This window comes from Heterodontus francisci, chromosome 7 (genome assembly GCF_036365525.1).
Source record: "Heterodontus francisci isolate sHetFra1 chromosome 7, sHetFra1.hap1, whole genome shotgun sequence".
NCBI lineage: Eukaryota > Metazoa > Chordata > Chondrichthyes > Heterodontiformes > Heterodontidae > Heterodontus > Heterodontus francisci.
In genome coordinates this window covers 25,472,825-25,491,000 of record NC_090377.1, presented here as the reverse complement: position 1 = coordinate 25,491,000, position 18,176 = coordinate 25,472,825, and the positions used below count along the sequence as shown (strand labels likewise).

Below are 18,176 nucleotides of genomic sequence, written 5' to 3'. Positions count from 1 at the left end.
AAAAAAATTGCTTTCGAAATGTTTTAAATGAACCGAAAGACATTGGAAAATCACTTTGGCTGCATGTGTGTTTTTAATTGTAACATGTTTATATTGGTTTTATTCAAAACCTTTTCATTTATTTATTCCTGGGACGTGGCTGTTGCTGGTTAGGCCAGCATTTATTGCCCATCCCTAATTGCCCTTGAGAAGGTGGTGATGAGCTGCCTTCTTGAACTGCTGCAGTCCATGTGGGATAGGTACACCAACAGTGCTGTTAGGAAGGGAGTTTCAGGATTTTGACCCAGCAACAGTGAAGGAACAGCAATATATATACTTCCAAGTCAGGATGGTGTGTGACTTGGAGAGGGACTTGCAGGTGGTGGTGTTCCCATGCCTCTGCTGCCCTTGTCCTTCTAGGTGGAAAAGGTCGCAGATTTGGAAGATGCTGTTAAAAGAGCCTTGGTGCATTGCTGCAGTGCATCTTGTAGATGGTACACACTGCTGCCACTGTGCGTCAGTGGTGGAGGGAGTGAATGTTTGTGGATGGGATGTCAATCAAGCGGGCTGCGTTGTCCTGGAGGGTGTCGAGCTTCTTGAGTGTTGTTGGAGCTGCATCCATCCAGACAAGTGGAGAATATTCCATTACACTCCTGACTTGTGCCTTGTAGATGGTGGACAGGCTTTGGGGAGTCAGGAGGTGAGTTGCTCACTGCAGGATTCCGAGCCTCTGATCTGCTCTTGTCGCCACGATATTTATATGGCTACTCCAGTTCAGTTTCTGGTCAATGGTAACTCCCAGGATGTTGATAGTGGGGGAGTCAGCAATCCTAATGCCATTGAATGTCAAGGGGAAATGGTTAGATTCTCTCTTGTTGGAGATGGTCATTGCCTGGTACTTGTGTGGTGCAAATGTTACTTGCCACTTATCAGCCCAAGCCTGGATATTGTCCAGGTCTTTCTGCATTTCTACACGGACTGCTTCAGTATCTGAGGAGTGGCGAATGGTGCTGAACATTGTGCAATCATCAGCGAACATCCCCACTTCTGACCTTATGATTCATTGATGAAGCAGCTGAAGATGGTTGGGCCTAGGACACTAGCCTGAAGAACTCCTGCAGTGATGTCCTGGAGCTGAGATTGACCTCCAGCAACCACAACCATCTTCCTTTGCATTAGGTACGACTCCAACCAGCGGAGGGTTTTCCCCCTGATTCCCATTGACTTCAGTTTTGCTAGGGCTCCTTGATGCCATACTCAGTCAAATGCTGCCTTGATGTCAAGGGCAGTCACTCTCACTTCACCTCTGGAGTTCAGCTCTTTTGTCCATGTTTGAACCAAGGCTGTAATCAAGTCTGGAGCTGAGTGGCCCTGGCGGAATCCAAACTGAGCATCAGTGAGCAGGTTATTGTGAAGCAAGTGCCGCTTGATAGCACTGTCGACAACACTTTCCATCACTTTACTGATGATCGAGAGTAGACTGATGGGGTGGTAATTGGCCAGGTTGGATTTGTCCTGCTTTTTGTGTACAGGACATACCTGGGCAATTTTCCACATTGCCAGGCTGATGCCAGTGTTGTAGCTGTATTGGAACAGCTTGGTTAGGGGCGCAGCAAGTTCTGGAGCACAGGTCTTCAGTACTATTGCTGGAATGTTGTTAGGGCCCATTGGCTTTGCAGTATCCAGCCTTCCCACCTTAACCCATCAAATCATCAAGAAATTGAGAAGCAATAGTTGGCCTGTGGGTGGGTGTTAACCTGCCCATTCTTTCCAAGGCTGGGTGCTGCTGCTATCAAGTAGGTGACGTGCGAGTTTTTAAATCACCTTGAATAGTCTTTTCCATTGTTCCACCTCTTTCCTCACTGTAACAATTCCTCTTTAAAGTGCTAATTCGAGAGGCCTTTCTTATATTAAAGAAAACTCAAATAGTCCATTTATTTGGTAATTTTTTTTAATGGAACCTTTCTGTTAATAAACAGAAAATCAAACTCTGATGCAATCACACCCTTTCACAACACACTTTTCTGTAAATATATGTAGACTTTTTATTCTCAAGTATTCCCTTTTAATCTTAAATTACTTATAAATTTCACAAACACAATCTAGTTTAAACGACAGCCTTGCTTATTTATAATAAACAGAAAATGCTGGAAATACTCAGCAGATCAGGAGCATCTGTAGAGTGAGAGAGTTAATGTTTCAGATTGATGACCTTTCATCAGAGCTTATAAGTTTTCCATAAGTAGAGAAAACAAATTAAAAATAGGTGAGAATTATACTGTGGATGCTGGAAATCTGAAACAAATACAGAAATGCTGGAAATACTCAGGAGGTCAGGCAGCATCTGTGGAGAGAAAAACAGAGTTCCAGGTCCATCATTAGACAGTTCACTGTTGAAGATGCTGTCTTTTTGGGTGAGGCATTAATCCGACACTCTGTCAGCTCTCTCAGGTGGACGTGAAAGATCCCATAGCACTATTTTGAAGAAGTGCAGGGGAGTTATCCCCGGTGTCCTGGTCAATATTTATCCCTCAATCAACATCATAAAAACAGATTATCTGGTCATTATCACATTGCTGTTTGTGGGAGCTTGCTGTGTGCAAATTGGCTGCTGTATTTTCTAAATTGCAAAAGTGACTACACTTCAAAAAAATTTCTTCATTGGCTGTAAAGTGCTATGGGACATCCTGTGATTATGAAAGGCACTATATAACTGCAAGTCTTTCTGTCATTTATTTTAAACATGTTACCCACCTGATTGGGCTATGGGGTGGGTGGGGGGAATCTGCGTATGCTGTAGTTGAACTCATACTGTCTAAGATCATTGCTTGATTTGATACTGAGCAATGAGGTGAAATATCTTCAAATATGGGATGGATAGATTACAAAACATTCTATAAATGTTGGGTTTCTGTTAACTGAGTTTAGGTGGTAAATAGTAAATGAGAGAGCCACCCATTGGTGGTGTTGGTCAAGACATCAAGACAATGCACCACTTTTTAAATAATGCCATTAGATTTTTCACATTACCTAAAGCAAGCGAATGGGGTTTCAGTTTAAATGATTGGTAACACAACAACAATGCAGTATTCTCTCACTACTGCCTTTGACTGGTTGGCATCCTTCCATCTACAAAAGATGAGGAACATGCAGCAAACAATCCATTTAGGTGGGGTGTCTTCTCTTGGTGCACCTTTGCTGATGGCTGTGAAGACCAATCCTTGAGAGGTAGGTTCTGCCGCAAGTGCCGCACGTGAAGTTGCCAAGTGACGCTGTGAGTTGTTGTTTTTGACATTGCCGCCTGTTGCCAAGCTGCTGTAGCAACTGGCTGCACAGGATGTGTCGCCATTTCCCTCTTTCACCGGCTAGTGACTCCCAGGTGCGATAGTCGACATTTAGGACCTTCATGTCACGCTTGCAAGCATCCTTGAGGCGGAGCTTTGGGCACCCCACTGGTCATCTGGCCCCGGCTTCCTCACCGTACAGAAGGTCCTTGGGTATGCGACTGTCTTCCATCCTGCGGATGTGTCCGATCCATCGAAGCCGCCTCTGTTTGATTAGTGCCAACACACTTGGGAGCTCTGCCTTTGAGAGGACTGCAGCATTTGTGATTTTGTCCTGCCAGGATATACCCATTATGCACCACAGACAGCGAAGATGGAAATTATTGAGCTTCTTTTCCAGATAGCTGTAAGTTGCCCATGTTTCACAGCCATACAGCAAGGTGCTGAGAACACAGGCCTTATAAACCATCAGCTTGGTCCTAAGGGTCAGCTTGGTGTTATCCCATGTGCGTTTTGTAAGTGGTAACTGCTTTCCCTATGCGTGTATCAAGCTCTGCATCAAGAGACAGATTGTCACCGCGGACGCAAGGTAGCAGAATTTGCTAACCACTTCCAGTGGGGTGTTATTTAGTGTGATCAGGAACAGAGAACACCTTGTCCCATGAACACAGTTTTCATGACACTTATAGTCAAGGAGAATAAGTTACTGACATGGGAAAGGCAATCCATGAGTCTTTGTAGCCGAGATTCCATGTGAGCGACTGGCACAGCATCATCAGCGTAGAGGATATGATTGTCACCTTAGATTTAATGGTCACATTCCGTAGTGGGGCTTGAACCAACACTTTTTTGACTCAGAGTTGAGAAGCATGACCAAGTGAGCCAAGCTGATATACTCACATTACTGAAGTTTCTTCCCAATGTCCTGTATTGCTTTTAAACAACTGGACTGGATTAAAAAGGGAAGATGAGAGCAGCACCAGTATTGTAATGACATTTAGGGAGACAATTATTGAAATGACAATGCTTTCTGGGGGCTGCTGTCTTGGTACTGACTCCATGCCAAAAGTTTCAGCTGGGAAGATGCAGCAAGCCAAGCTGACATACAATGGAAGGTGAAGTTTATTTGGGTTCCCGCTCCGCGATTTTAACTGATTCAAAAGACGCCCACCGACACAGAGTTAAAATCGGGTCTGGGTTCTCTCTCCCGCTGGGTTCCGAAAGAAAAAAAAAATCAACAACAATGAACCCGAATAAAATTCTATTCTAAAATGTTGCACTTTTGAAAAATGTGGTTTGTTACATGTAGAAAAGATTAATCAACACTTGGAATCTAGTCTGGCTCTGAAAATAACAGGATTCTCCACAAATTTGGAAGCCCATTGCAACTTTGTATTTTCCAGCAGATCAGAGACAAGGAGAGGATTGGTTGTGTTCTCCAATCTCTTCCCTTTCGCCGTCCCAGTCATATCAACAACTCTTAAAGAAATGGCTAATCAGGCTTGTACTTGAATTGGTATGACGTAATCGAAATGCAATTTTTAAAAAAGGCTCAGTCGGAAGTAAGGTGGCATTTCAGACAGTTTTTCAAGTGTTGCCATCAAGCTGCAAGAGGCGGGTCAGAAGGTGGAATGACCTTGACGTCTCCTGGTGAATAAAACGAGCTGAGGAGGAGGCCCGGAGCTGGATTGGGACAGAGAGAGAATCAGCTCGCAGTCTCTGTTCCCCTGCGTGGAGATTGATAACCTTGGACCATGTTGTTTTGGCACACGCAGCCCGAACATTATCACCAACACCACCAGCAGCAGCAGCAGCAGCAATACACTACAAGCAGCTACCTTCGGTAAGTGACTTACTGGCTCACTAAACAGGTTCACACTCCAAACAAGAAAGTGGGATTTCCATCTGGAAGGCATGAGGCAGTTTTATTTAAAAGAAGGGTTGTAGTGGAATTGTGTGTGTGTGCAGATTGTGGATTCTTGTACCCAGATCTGACGACGGGGGAGGACTTTTAAAACTGTTTTTGGACTCGAGGCTGAAATGAAAAACACAATTATACAGGGCTCTGGGGCAGTGCGACGAATTGGATTACTCTTTCGAAGAGCCAGCACAGGCACGATGGGCTGAATGGCCTCTTTCTGCATTGTCCCACTGTATGATGCTGTTAAGCTTTAGATTGGATAAAGGGGCAGTCACTTTAGTCTTCAGCTATCTTTTCCATCTTGTGGGCAGTTTTCCTCTCCGCGTTTATTGCTTGCTGAATTAAACAGCCAGACTCATTAAAAAAAACTCAAGACATTGAGAAATTTAAATGACACTGTAGAAATATCAAATAAGGACTTTTCATTCATGTAATGGAAAAAACTGAAAGCTGATAAAGGATTGCTCACTATAGCTATGTTTTAGATCTGCATGCAGGGTTATAGTGCTGTCTAGCTGACAAAACTATGTATTGGAATATGATAGATTTCGTTTTCCATCAGTGGTAAGGAAATGAGCTGGAGAACAATCATGTGAAGGTTGTGAGTACACTAGTGTTAGATACTAAGAGTTTATATAATGACTGGAGAAGTTTTGAAAGTATTGAATTTTAGGAGGAACTGGTGAGAGAAATGGGGAAAGGAATACACATTACTCAAATGGGCAGGGTCAGGCAAAGGTTCACCCTCCCCGCCTCACTTTACCATTGTATAATACGAACTCTCTCCAAACAAACTGGGCTGTGCTTTGAGGGTATTTTTGGGTTCCAGTACGTTCACAACACATACAGAGTCATGGATTGTATTTTGAGTATTTTTCTGTGGCCCCCTTCCCATAGGAATTCCATGTTCATATCAGCGGTTTGAATTGTACAAAAGGACTTGCATTTCTTTAGCGGACTTTCATGACCACTGGACGTCTCAAAGTGCTTTACAGCCAATGAAGTACTTTTGAAGTGTAGTCGCTGTTGTATTGTAGGAAACAACTTGCATTTATATAGCGTCTTTAACATAACAAAATGTCCCAAGGCGCTTCACATGAGCATTATCAAACAAAGTATGACACCGAGTCACATAAAGAGATATTAGGACAGATGATCAAAAGCTTGGTCAAAGAGGTAGGTTTTAAGGAGTGTCTTAAAGAAGAAAGTGAAGTAGAGAGATGAAGAGGTTTAAGGAGGGAATTCCAGAGCTTAGGGCTGAGGCAGCTGAAGGCATGCCCGCTAATGGTGGAGCGATTAAAATCAGGGCTGCTGAAGAGGCCAGAATTAGAGGAATGCGGGTATCTCGGAGGGTTGTGGAGCTGGAGGATATTACACTTAATGGATTCTTTGGACTCACCAAAGGTGGTGGTGATGGCTTGCCCAACTGGGACTCCATTCGTTTTTGCATTTAATTAGTGGGATGAGTATTCTTACTGTACAATTACAAATGTATTACATGTAAATGTGCACTGGGTCACTTGGCTAAGGACCCAATTTGAATTCCATTCACCATTGGGTTTTGTACCTAAACTCCTTTGGAGTGGGCGGGGACATGGATCTCAGTTGGATCATGTGAGAATGTATCCCTTTCAGCAGCTCTCTGCTCAACTGGAGAATTGTCAAGCGGATTGACATTGATGGCTGTTATCAAGCTATCTAGTCTTCTTTACCTGCATTCATAATGATGGTATGAATGGGGGAGCGAAGAGAACCAAAGATGCAAAAATAAGCCCCAATTGCACAATATTAAAAGATAAATTGCATGCAGTATAAAAGATCCAAAAATGGGGGTTTCAAAGGGAGTCAGCCAACATTAAGGAAATCTTATGCAAAGCAGACAATAAATATACTCACTGGGACACAAACTGGAAACTGTACTTGGTCCAAAGCTGTCATTGTATTTCAATCTGTTATGCATGAACAATTTGTATGGTTTCATGCACATTATTGGTTTACATGAAGTACAAAACATCTATACCCCCAATAGACTTATAAACCTCGATGAGATAACCTGGAATAAACCCTCCTTTTTAGGCCAAACAGCCTCAGAGCATTGACACTGAAGATCAGCTCCAGGGTTTTTTTTTTCTCTGCATTGCTTCCTGCACTTGAAAGTCTCCCTTGTTTCTTGGCATTCAGAACTGGACACAATATTCAGGATGCAGTCTGACTAGAGTGCCATAAAGTTTACTCCCTCTTTTGATTCATATTGTACTGTTTTGGCTATGTAGGTTTGTATAGAAGCTTGTTACTAATCCAGCAGATTGCAGTGTTTAAATCAGTGCTCATTACCACTCTTTGAGGATTTTAGTTTTTGGAATGAATCAGTTTTTGCATCACGTGCATGTGACAAAAGTGATGGGCGGTAGCAAAAAGTAAACAAAAAACAGTGGAACCATAGAATGTGTTCATATTATTGCGAGATCTGTGTGAAATGGAAGTATCTGGTTTTGTATTTGGTATAATGATGTATTATCTCTAAGATAATAGAACAAGGCTGGCAAACCAAACCACAGCAATATGATCCGTTTCACAGTGAAAAGATGGATTTGCCAGTCTTGTTCCATCCTTTATAACTGTCAGTATGCAATATTTGATGTGGAACCTAAAATCTGTCACAGCAACTTGCATTTATAAAGCACATTTAACATAGTAAAATGTCCCACAGTGTTTCACAGGAGAATTATCAAACAAAATTTGACTCTGGGCTATGTATGATATATTTGGACAGATGAACAGAAGCTTAGTCAGAGATACATTTTAAGGAGCATCGTAAGGGAGGCGAGGGGAGTAGAGAGATGGAGATGTTTATGGAGGGTATTCCAGAACTTAGGGCCATGTCAGCTGAAGGCCACCCATGGTGGAGCAATTAGAATCGGGTGTGCAAGAGGCCAGAATTGGAGGAGTGCAGAGATGACAGAGGGTTGTAGGGCTGGCTGAGATTGCAGAGATCGGAAGGGGTGAGACCATGGAGGGATTTGAAGACAAGGATGAGAATTTTAAAATCGAGGTATTGCTTAACCAGGAGCCAATGTAGGTCAGTGAGCACAGGGGAGGTGGGTCAACGGGACCTGCTGCAAGCTAGGATCAAACTTTATAGCACTGTAGTCAGACTGCATCTTGAATACTGTGTCTAGGGCTGATGGCAGGATTTCACTGGATAGGTGAATTAAGATGGGCTGAATGGCCTTCTCACCCGCAATGATCTTGTGATTTTGTGCAATATTTGCCTGTACTCTAAGACCTGGGGAGGCTTTCCACCTGTTACAGTCTCAATTTAGCTTTTTCATTTTGTTTAAAGCTGCCGTTCCCTGCAGTGATAAGGAGTGATTGATGTTTTTGTTTTCTTGTCAAAAAGGGACATTCCTGGGTCATTGAACAGTGACATCGCCTTCCAAATATTAAATATCATACTTTACATATAAAACTTCATATCATTGCAGCCACGTTCATTAATAAGCATTGCAGCACTGATTCATTTCCCAGACTGTTCCTTTGGCCGCCTTTGTAACCAATAGAAAATGAATCAAATCTAATTTTAGGGTTGCGGTCAATTAATGCAGTAGGTAGAACAGGTTTCCCGAAGAGACAGCCCGGTACAGTGCCTCGCAGCCTGTCTGCTCACATTAACATTGGAACACCTTGAAATGAGACAGCAGGAGATTTACAAAGCAGTCTGCAGTGGATTGAACGATTCGCCCTCATTGCGTTCCTCTGAATTTGTTTTAGTCTCCGACAATGCCTGCCAAATATTTTAATACCTGACATTGTACAGCAGTGAGAGACGGGAAGAAATGTAGCTACGGGCAATTCTAAGTGTTTCAATCTCAAGAAATTCCCAAACTGGTCCTTTCAATTTGTGTTCAGTTTTATGATCAGTAGAAAACGGAACGACTCTAGTTAGACTTGCAGGGCTATGGGGATCAAGCTGGGGAGTGGGACTGACTGCATAGCTCCATGGAGAACCGGCATGGACTCGATGGGCCGAATGGCCTCCTTCTGTGCAGTAAATTACTCTATGGCTCCAGTTTTAGGGGTTACGATGAGCAGACTTTGAGAGGCTTGTTAAAATGCACTGCTGTACTGGAGAAACCTATTGTGCACTGAGCACAATGGTGGTTGTCCCTTAGATATGTTGTGCGTTCAAAAGGGTAGAGCTCCTCCTGCCCCCTCTTCTTAGGGTAGTTGTCCCCCACCTCCTTCTGCTCCTAATGCAAGATGCTTAAAAGTGAGTCTTGGAACTAACTGTTGAATTTTAAACTTCACATTTGTGAGAAATATAACCTTGCTGTGAATGGTGACTGGTACTATGAACAAAGTGTTGCTAACCTATGTCAGCTGCCTATCATATTTGTACAAAGAGCTTGTGAAGTAACAAACCCATCTGATTCTTGGTAGATTCAAATTTGCCCTCTGATTCCCCTCCAGTGCTCATTTCTCTATTTGTCACCTGGTTCACTGACCTGGTACATACAGTCGGTCACCTATGCTACATTCCTGAGCCAAAAGCCAGCACAGTCTTTGAATATTTTTAAGGCAGAGGTAGATAGATTCTTGATAAACAAGGGGGTGAAAGGTTATCAGGGGTGGGCAGGAATGTGGAGTTGAGGTTACAATCAGATCGGCCATGATCTTGTTGAATGGTGGAGCAGGTTCGAGGGGCCGGGTGGCCTACTCCTGCTCTTAGTTCGTATGTTCGTATGTACGTAAGACAACAATTAAGTTAATATTTTTAAATAACTTTTATTTTTTCAGCTAAAAAGAACTGTACTTAAAAATTAAAAAGAAACGTTTCAAGTCAATTGAGCTATTTTAGTTCAAATCTCTATTGTTAACCAAGTAACTCCCCTGTATATTAAATAAAATGGGTGAAATCTTCTCCACTTAGTCCCTGCTGGAATGGCGGGATCATTTCCGACCACTTAAGTTGTGCACCTTGCTGTTGCTCTATCCCAGAACAAACTATTTATAATCCTGCCTCCAACCAATCAGGAAAAGCAGGCGGGAAGACGTGCCTAAAGCAACAATGAAGGATCTCCATTTAAAGGGATCCCAGCAGGACTCACACTGGCAGCAGTGATTGTAGCATACTATCCAGTGTCAGGGAGCAAAGTCCTGCAGTATGGATGGAGAACGTGGAAAGGCTGCCTCCACCCCCAGTTCACGGACTCGTTCCTGGAGGTGTTGATTGATGCAGTGAGGGGACGGAGAGAAGTTCTCTCCCCTGAGGACAGCAGGAGGATGTGAGCCAGCCTCACCGAGCAGGCATGGCTGCAACTTGCAGAGCCTGTCTGTCGCCAAAGTGTGGTACCGAGGAATTGGATTCACTGCCAGAAAAGGTTCAGTGGCCTCATGAGGTCCGGGAAGGTGGGTGTCCTGCAACTCTCAGCTGGCAGCCATCACTCTCTCACCTCACTAGCATTCTTCTGCATAGCACTTCTCTGACCGACATACCTTGCTGTCATACATACACATTCCTTTCTCTCCAATCTCCTTCTCAAATCTCAACCTCAACAGACAATACTCAAACTCACCCTCAACCTCCTTGGTCCCATTGTTCACAGTCACCTCCTCAATTGTCTACCCTCCATCGTCAGCAATCAGTGAACTCGTCACACTCCTAACTCTCTGCCTTTTCTCATTACAGGAAAAGAGAGCGTACAATTCCAGGGGGAGTCAGAGAACTGGGGGTGGAGCTGCGTTGCCTGACTATGATGGAGGAGGAAGCCCTGGAAATCCCAGACTGGCAGTAGTACAGGCCATTGGTGATGGAGAGATGGGGGTGGCCCCAGGACCTGGTGACAGCATTGATATCACACTGCTGCTTAATACTTAATTGTCACGCATGTTGAATCAATGTCACCAATACATTAAATGTTATGATCTGCATTATGTTAACTTGGAACCCTATTTCACCAAGATTCAGCACTAACTCATGTCTATCATCACCCATAGGTTCATTGCTGGATCTAGCAGAGGAGATGAGGGAGGAGCCTGAGGAGTCCTCAGAGGAAGACCAGCAGTCTGAGGAGGCACCATCACATGACTTCTCTGTACCCTCCACCTGCACAGATACACATTTCTCAGTGGGTCCAGCGTCTCAGTTAGATAGAGTGGGACGTGGTGAGGAGCACATCACGTGAGCAGCAGCAGGTGCTGGCGACAGAGACAGCAGTGGAGAGTACCTGTTATAGGGCACAGGACACCTCAAGTTCTGCTCAGCTGGACACAGATGCTGAGCCTCAGGTGCCATACACTAAACAGGTACACGTGTAACAGTCAAATGGGAAATGTATTTGTCAGCATTTCCAGAGGTAGTGCGCACCCTTGTACAGAAAGTGGAGGAGTCCATCTCCAGCATGAGTGCCATGATGCCTCAGGCCTTTGCGCTGATCACTACCTCCATTGAAAGAGTGGCCAACCTCATGGGGTGTCAGGTGTGACAGGCCACTGAGCGAATACTGGCCCTAACCAACAGCCTGCTCACTGTGGCTGTCAGTTTACACAACATCAATCAAAGCCTCCCCTTAGTGGCTGACCGCCACACTGACTGGCAGCCAAGTGCTCCCCCGCTGTTGGTCAGAAGGAAAGTGCAGGTCGGCCGTGAGAGGAAAGATGGAGAAAGTGTTGTTTGGCAGTGAAGGCTCTTCTCAAGGCACCCCCCCCCCCCCCACCACTTCACGGCCCTTGCCCTCCCACCCACCCTGACAGAGCCTCACACGTTGGGCTCTGCCCTGATGACCAAGTCTGACCCTGCAGGTGGGGCAGTCTTTGGTGGGGTCCTCTTGGGCTCCAAAACCCAGGGGATGTTCATCATGGGCATCTCATGTGTCAGGGCAGGGGACCGAGTAGCCTGCTTCTAGCTCTATTGAAGCCACAGGGGTAGCACCAATTCAAAGTAATAGAAAGCATACGAAAAAAAGTGGAAGAGGTATTAGTTGTGCAAAAGGAATCATTTGGGTGTTTATAACATTGTTAGTGTTCCATTGATGCTCTTTATTTGAATGAAAGAATGAGTTTATGTGAATTACCAATGGTCATGGCCCCTACTTTGTTGGATGCCTCTATTGCTCCTGGTCATTTTCATTCCAGTGAATAGTGTGAGCTGCCTTGATGAGGAGATAAGGCTGTAATTGTGATGTGTGGCCATGTTTTTGTAGGGAGGAAGTATGCTGATATTGAGGGTGCTGGTGAGCTTTGGACAGGGGTCATGATGGGAAGCCTTCAGTGTTGCAGATACACTTCTCAAGTGAAGTGTGCCTGGATCAGGTAGTCACGGGCTTCTCTTGCAGGCAGGTCTGCAGCTGCAGGCACCAACAACACTTCAGGATGCTGCTCCTGCTCCTCCTCCTCATCCTCCGAGGATGCTGGGCACTCTCCGCCTTCCTCTGATGCCAGCTCCAGTCCTGTCTGAAGTGCCATGTTGTGGAGGGCACGGCACATCACTACTATCAGGGAGACCCTTGCTGGGCTGCATTGAAAGGCATCTCCAGATCAGTTAAGGCAGCAGAACCTCATTTTGAGCAAACCAATGCTTGCTCTATCGTGGCCGTGGTGGTAAGATGGCTCCAGTTGTACCTCTCCTGTGCCTCTGTGATGGGGTTCCTCACTGGGGTCAACAGGCAGGTCTTGAATGGGTGTCCCTTGTTTCCCAGGAGCCATCCGCTGAGGATATCTGGTGGAGAGAAGAACTGCAGAACTTGAGACTGCCGAAGGATGAACACACCATGGTAACGCCATGGATACTTTGCACACACTTGCATCATCCTCTTGTGATGGTCACACAGCAGCTGCACATTGAGGGGGTGGAAGCCCTTCCAATTTAAAAATACATCTGGTGCCTTCATTGCCACACAGATGCTGTCAACGACCCTCTGGACCTGTGGAAATCCCACAGGGAAGCAAAGCCCTCTTGCTTTAACTGGTCGCATCCATCTCAGAGTTAACGTAGTTGAAAGCCTTTGTGAACAAGGCATCGGTGACCTGGGTGATGCATTTGTGTGAGCTGTAGAATACAGTTGGGGGTGGGGTTGCTGAAATGAGCTCACAATTCCAAATTTCGCAACGACTGTTAAGTTTGTACAATATACTGACCATGCAATAACCCAGTAAATGTAGCTGAATCATTAATAGCTTTTGTGTGTCACAAAATGTTAATACCTGTTGTGAATGTAACTGGAACTTGGAGGATGGTCTCACCTGCCACCAGCACAAAAAGCAGGAAGTAGATCATTTCTTAAAACCCAAGCTCAACCTCGTAATGTAGACACCAAATGACAGGTAACAGCAGAAAGAAAGACTTGCATTTATATAGCGTCTTTTAGCATGCCCCAAAGCTCTTTACAGCCAGTGAAGTACTTTTGAAGTGGAATGTAAGAAACATAGCAGCCAAATTGTGCACAGCAAGTTCCCACAAGCAGCAATGTGATAATGACCAAGTAACCTGTTTCTTTTTTGTGTGATGTTGATTGAGGGATAATAATTGACCAGTACACCAGGGATATGGCCCTGCTCTTCTTCAGAATAGTGGCCAGGGGATCTTTTAAGTACACCTGAGGAGGCAGATGGGGCCTTGGTTTAATTTTGAATCTGAAAGATGGCACTTCTGATAGTTTAGTTCTCCCTCAGTACTGCACTGGAGTGTCAGCCTTCATGTTTGTGCTGAAGCCCCAGAGCAGGACATGAACCCAGAACCTTTGGACTCAGAGACAAGAGTGTTACTAACTGAACCACAGCCATAGCACACCCTCTAATTTTTTTGTAGTGGGTGGGCAATTCTTTTAAGTGTGCGGTACCTTTACATTTTTTTGTCCTGCTGCGGACACGTGATAACTTAATGGCGCCGATTTGTGTGCGATCTGCGCAGGAACTTCCATGTTGTCATGCAGCTGCATGGCTAAGTAGCGTTGGGGGAATATTGGACAGAAGCATTGGTTTTCGAGTCTAATGCCATCTAAATCTCTCATTTACTGTCTTGTAACTCTTCTGGGCTTCTGTTATTTGCTATTCAGTGGAGCTTTTGCGATTGTGCAGCAAATCCAGTTATTTTGGACTTTGACATGTTTTTCATGTAGTGTTTGAAATGTGTAACTTTTGTTTGGAAAAAAATTAGCAAGCACCAAAAATGATCTTATAAGCTTTCTCCATATTATCTGAACAATGAATGATGTATTACATAGAATAACATTGAATTTAATGCACAGAAACCAGCCGTTCAGCTCAACAGCACTTCATGGTATTTATGCTTCACATGAGCCTCCTCCCACCTTACTCCTATAGAATCGTGGAAATAATAAAAATCATAGACATTTACAGCACGGAAGGATGCCATTCATCCCATCATGCCCCCACTGGCTGACAAGTAGCCATTAGGCTTAATCCGACTTTGCAGCTCTTGGTCTGTAGTCTTGTAGATTACAGCACCTCAAGTGCATATCCAGGTACTTTTAAAACATTATGAGGGTTTCTGCCTCTACCACCCTTTCAGGCAGTGATTTCCAGATCCCCACCACCCATTAGATGAGAAAATTTCAGCTCAAATCCCCTCTAAACCTTCTACCTCTTTTATCCTAAATCTATGCCCCCTGGTTATGCCCCCACAAACAAGGGGAATATGTCCTTCCTATTCACTCTATCTAGACCCCTCATAATTTAATACACTTCAATTAGGTCTTTCCCAGCCTCCTCTGTTCCCAAGAAAACAACCCTAGCCTATCCAATCTTTCCTTATAACTAAAATTTTCCATTCCAGGCAACATCCTCATAAATCCTCATACTTCATGTAACCCTATCAACATACTGAGAATCCAATAAATCTACGAGAATATGTTTTCTATATTTTCTATTCTTCAACTCTTGTTCCAAAAGTATTTAGAATACATGTGTTATTGTCCTATGAAACATTATTCTGAGCATAGACTACATTTCAGCAATGATAGTATATTATGTTTGATCTTAAGTGCTCATGAGTTATTACACCTTTGGTGCATGCAACTGCTGGCCAACCTTTAAGTCAGTCTTAAAATTAATTATGAAAATCAGCCCACTGTTAGCAGCTACTCAGTCGTAATGCAAAAGTGTGAAATGGTACTTATTTTCATCCTCGTAAAATTCTCTTTTGTTCTTTTGTTGACTGCAAAATGAAAAATGGTGTGTAGTGAGCTTAGATAGAGCTGTCTGTAGCTGATGAATGCCTGTTGTTCCATTTCAGTGATGTCCTGACATTGCCAGTTTTTAAACACGAGGAGTCAAACCTCTGTCCAGGAAATGGTGCCAAACTACTCCCATACCAGTATATGCTCTGTGCAGCCACATCTCCTGCTGTCAAACTCCATGAAGAAACACTGACTTACCTCAACCAAGGTATCAAAGTTGAGAGTTGCCTTTGTTTATTCTCCCCTCTCCATTATTCCTTAATCTCTTCTTTCAAGTTGGCTATCTTTCGCTATGCTTGTTCAGGAATGCTTATCTTGCAGATAGCTCCGTGATAGTATTCCCTTGGATCTACCCCTAAGATATGTGTTTGAATGGGAGAGGATCTGATCTGATCTGTTTTCCCTCCATGTTCAGCCTGTTCCAATGCAACAATCTCAAGAGAATTTACTGGAGCATGTTAAATGCAGCGGGTGAGGTGTGACTTGTCCATTGATAACTGAGTACAATTTCATTAAACCGTAGTCAAATTCATGAAACTTCTGTCCTTGTTCATTCTCAGCATCTGGACCATTTTGCCAGGACATGCGCTGTTTAAATGTGGGTGGGGGGTGGGGTGTTGGTGGTTGAAATGGGAATTTAGGTGGGGGTGGGGAAGCTGCAAAATTCTTGATGGTTTAGCTGTTATGAAAATTTATATGTTTTGAAACGGCTGTGTGAAATGTTTCTATGTGCCTGCATATTGTCCATTGTATTAATGGCATCTGTTTTCTATTGATAATTGCATACAAACACATTATAGTAATGTCTGCAACCTCCGAATCAAAGAGTTAACGGAAATGTTGAATTTCGATATCCACTAGTTTAAAAACTGGGGGTTTGAAACAGCACAGAGGCCTCTCGGATGTGTTTTGTTTTAAAACCAAACACTAATTCTGGGAGTAGCAAGTCCTGCCTGAGGTGAACAAAGAATTAAGCAGGCAAGAATGAAAAGAAACTGAACTTGTCGAGCTGTAATAGAACTTTTGATTCAAAGCCCTGCCAGTTCGAACAAAAGATGTTCCGATAAAGGGTAATTGATGTTTTTGAGTATGCATGTTTGTAAAATTTTTACTTTATTTATCTAAAGCCATCTTGCCAATTGTAAATAAAAAGTGCCTTCTTGTTCTGGTAATCATCTAGTCTGTGTGGCAATATCTACCGTATTGGAGAAAGTTATATAGCATATAGCATGAAGCTGAGTTGACTCCAGTAACAGATTAGCACAGGAGAGCTATCTGTGAACACTGGGTGTGAACCTCCAGATGAGGTGCAACTTTTGGAGAATATTATATCTGTCTATGGGAATGGCTGAAGGACTATTTTGAGAGAGAGAAAAGACTGAACTATCCCCACCTCAAATAAAGCCACAATGCTATTAAATATTGTCATGCTAGGCCCCCACCTGCCAATAATGAGGCACAATAATTTTGTCATGAATATTTATTTTAAATGGTTACTGGAGTGAAGAAAGAACTTGTTAAACAGATCAGCTGTGGCTGAAAAAGATATTTGCATATTAATAGATGGTGATTTGAAGGACAAATGACCATTCCCTGACACATTCAACCCACAATGGACCTTGATTACCAGGTATTGTGTGTAAGAGGGAGGCGGTGGCGTAGTGGTATTGTCACTGGACTAGTAACCCAGAGACCCATGGGGACATGGGTTCAAATCCCACCACAGCAGAAGGTGGAATTTGAATTCAATTAATAAATCTGGAATTAAAAATCTAGTCAAATGATGGCCATCTGGTTCACTAAAGTCCTTACCTGGTCTGGCCTACATGTGACTCCAGACCCACAGCAATGTGGTTGACTCTAACATGCCCTCTGAAATGATCTAGCAAGCCACTCAGTTGTATCTAACCGCGAGCACTGTGGGTGTACCTACCCCACACGGACTGCAGCAGTTCAAGAAGGCAGCTCACTGCCACCTTCTCAAGGGCAATTAGGGCCAGCGACACCCACATCCGGTGAATGAATTTTTGAAAAAAAGAAGAGCATTCCAGAGACTGCTAAGGTACAATCCAAGATGTGGTCAGACAAGTTAGTCACATGACTAACCTGCTTGGCAACCTGGGCTTTTATGAATTGCACAAATAGTTTGAACTGAGGGTGTCTGTTTGCTCCTGAACTGAGATCTCTCCTGTCTGCTCCAATCTGTTTCTCACAAGCCTCTGAATCCACTGAAGACACATGAACCCCAAGAGAGAAAAGTCTCCAACAGTGAACAAGGTTGAAGAAGAATACTGGGCCCCAATGAAAAGCAAGATCTACCTACAATTAAGGACTATACAGTGAGCTTGAAGAATCATAACAAAAGTTCTTCAGATATTGCCTCAAACTTTTTTATGGAGAGTGGCAGCAAGTGTTTAAATTCCTCGAACAGAATTACTTCTCTGAGATTCTCATAGCTGAGCTGTACTTTAAGAGCCCTCAGCTACTGGTCAAAAGCTAGCTGCTTGTGTCTCTCAAACTCCAGATAAGTTTGATCAGCTTGCTTCTTGAGGGTTCTAAACTTTTGGCGATAGGCTTCGGGTATTAATTCATATGCCCAAGGATAGCATTTTTTATTAGTTCATAATTTGATGAACTCTTGAACTCTTCTGCTCTTTTCTGTCTCTATTTGCATGTGTGTAACGCATTCGCATGCTAGTGTGGGTGTGCCGTGTATCCGTAGGCATCAACCGAATTAAGTTTAAGTTTAATAAATTTCAACTTTTCTTCAAACCTAAGAAAGCCTGTTTGTGCTGG

At 43.7% G+C, this 18,176-nt stretch overlaps 1 protein-coding gene across 5 annotated transcripts in view; it reads left to right on the top strand.

The window, feature by feature from the left end:
• The first annotated feature begins 4,847 nt into the window (after positions 1–4,847).
• The window catches only part of tfcp2l1 (transcription factor CP2-like 1), a 55,788-nt gene continuing 42,459 nt past the window's right edge, over positions 4,848–18,176 (top strand). For 3 of the 5 annotated variants that reach the window (XR_010975299.1, XM_068034897.1, XM_068034898.1), the window contains exons 1-2: positions 4,848–5,106; positions 15,437–15,588. Coding sequence is in view for 4 of the 5 variants with exons in the window: in XM_068034897.1 (XP_067890998.1) it covers positions 5,018–5,106; positions 15,437–15,588 (241 nt within the window). In the remaining variant the exon portion in view is untranslated. Of the gene's footprint in view, positions 5,107–14,475; positions 14,667–15,436; positions 15,589–18,176 lie in introns of those variants that run through there. The other 2 variants (XM_068034900.1, XM_068034899.1) reach the window with 2 other exon arrangements.